Source organism: Atta colombica, unplaced genomic scaffold (genome assembly GCF_001594045.1).
Source record: "Atta colombica isolate Treedump-2 unplaced genomic scaffold, Acol1.0 scaffold84, whole genome shotgun sequence".
Lineage (NCBI taxonomy): Eukaryota > Metazoa > Arthropoda > Insecta > Hymenoptera > Formicidae > Atta > Atta colombica.
The window spans coordinates 997,195-999,416 of record NW_017259577.1 but is presented as its reverse complement, the minus strand read 5'-3'; the positions used below and the strand labels follow the sequence as shown (position 1 = coordinate 999,416).

At 32.0% G+C, this 2,222-nt stretch overlaps 1 protein-coding gene across 3 annotated transcripts in view; it reads right to left on the bottom strand.

Annotated features, from left to right (window-relative positions):
• Positions 1-457: 457 nt before the first annotated feature.
• The window catches only part of LOC108693032 (E3 ubiquitin-protein ligase CHIP), a 7,565-nt gene continuing 5,800 nt past the window's right edge, over positions 458-2,222 (bottom strand). For all 3 annotated transcript variants that reach the window (XM_018201674.1, XM_018201672.1, XM_018201675.1), the window contains one exon: positions 458-1,013. In XM_018201674.1, the coding sequence (XP_018057163.1) occupies positions 771-1,013 (243 nt within the window). In that variant the 3' untranslated portion in view covers positions 458-770. The remainder of the gene's footprint in view (positions 1,014-2,222) is intronic.

The following is a 2,222-nucleotide window of genomic DNA, read 5'->3' as shown; positions in this document are numbered from 1 at the left end:
AGAGAGAGAGAGAGAGAGAGAGAGACATCAATATATTGTTGTCAGTTGAATGTTAAAATAAATATCTTGAGTGGATTCAGATCTCTCCTCACTAGATATTTGAGAAATTATCGTAAAGAAATAATTGAAATTATTTTCCTCTAGCATGCATTATAGTAAAAATGTGAGATTTTGATGATAAAATAAATAATTTATTATTTATAGTAAAACAGAAAATTACAGATGCTACATAGTGCTTACTATTCTATTATATATATTTTTCTTTGAGCCACTATGTATTGGAACTTTCACTCAACTCTTGAGCTTTCGTTTAACTCCTTAAAATTTCGATTTTTTTTATTGTACGTAACCATTACGAAATTTTGTCTTTGTAAATCAGAGATTATTGATCAATAGATAAATTAATAAATTCTATATATGTAATTAATAATAATAATTGTATATATGTAGACTTATAGAATTATATATATATATAACCTGTACGTGTTTACATGATCCTTTTATCATCGTTAACTATTTATTAGTATACTTACAATAGCTATTTCGATAACAATAGCTTCCACGTCTCATATGGCGTGTAAAAATATTTTACGGTAACAAGATACTTAATTCTTTACATGTACAGTCTATTTTACATTTTCTCTTGAGATTTTTCTTTTAGATGTATCCATTTCTAAATCTCTTCAATCAAAACATGTATTTTCTTCTTCTGTCGTTAAAAATCGCCACCACCTTAACTTAAATCTATGGCAGTAAGCTACATATCGGCATTAGTAATGTAAGGCCCATTCATTATCCTGCAAGAAAGTATCAACTACTTCTTTCATCGCCAAGTTTGGGATTAGCTGATCTTGCGTCAAACGTACTCGCGTGACCGGATCGAAGTGGCCAACTCGTTGGAGATGTTCTTCGATGTCCTTCCGTTCGTATGTAATTCCACTAGGCGTAATTACTGGTTCCTGCAGGATTTCGAAGCTAATCTTGCCGCACAAGTAATCCGGTACTTCTCTTTTCTACAAAAAATTTATTTGTATTATAATATAGGATTTGTTAGTGAAATAGAAAAAAATTTTCCGATTTTTCTCTGATTAAAGCCTGAAAAAAACATGAATAAAAACAAAGAAGAAATATAATTTCTTATTAATTAGACATGAAAAGTACAATAAAAAATTATAATAGAAAATGACAAAATAAAATTAAACTTTTATTATATTTTTTAAAACATTTTTAACATAAAAAAACTTCAATCTTACACTTTCAAGAGGTGTATTAATTCTTTTTATCTGTTTCTGCATTTCTTCTTGAATTCTTGTCAGATATAATCTTGAGTTTCTTGATTTTTAAATTATTTAATTCATTTCATCGAATCTGTTTTGCATATTAATTACTCTTATTAATAATAACTTTTCTCACTAAAATATTATGTTCTAATTACCATTTTGATTAGCAATTTTTTATCTTAATGGTAGATAATTTTGAAGCATTTCTCGCAGTAAATTCTTTAAAAAATGCATGATTACTGAACTATTGTAAATATTTTGTATAACTTTTTTTATAATTACTGTGAGTGATTTGCGAAACGTCATTAATAAATATCTTGATTTTTAAAGGTTTTCAAGACATTATAGTTTCTAAATAAAGATAAAACTTATAATGGCTCAATAATAATAACAAAAATGAATAACAGAAGGACTAAGAGCTAAATTTTTCGTATATTTAAATTCTTAAAAACACATATGTTTCAACTTATTTGTCAGATCATCCTCAGTATGGGAAGGAACAGTCCGTCAGCAAAAAACTGGCGGACTCCTGAAGGAGTTCCGCCTGGTATAATGCATGCTGTCACGGTGGAAGAAAGTTGGAACAACCGGCCGTCTCAACTCGGCTCTTTAACATTAATAGGACAGAATGAAGTGGATGGGTGTCTCCTACTTCGCTCGTCGGGTGATTGTCGTCACTCGACAGCAGGGAATGGCAAAGTTTTTGGCGAGATAGGGCCAATCCGAGGTCGACGGGTCTCAGGGGTCTCCGGAAGTATGCTGCACGCGTTGCCGGAGATCTCCGGTCAGGACTAGAGTAGGACACCCGGAGGGATTTAGTGGATGCAAACCTCACAAAACCTCGGGCTCTCTCCCGAGGTCCGGGATATGCGTTAGGCATTTTTCCTCCGACATAAAAAAAAGGTCATCTGTGTGTGTGTGTGTGTGTGTGTGTGTGTGTGT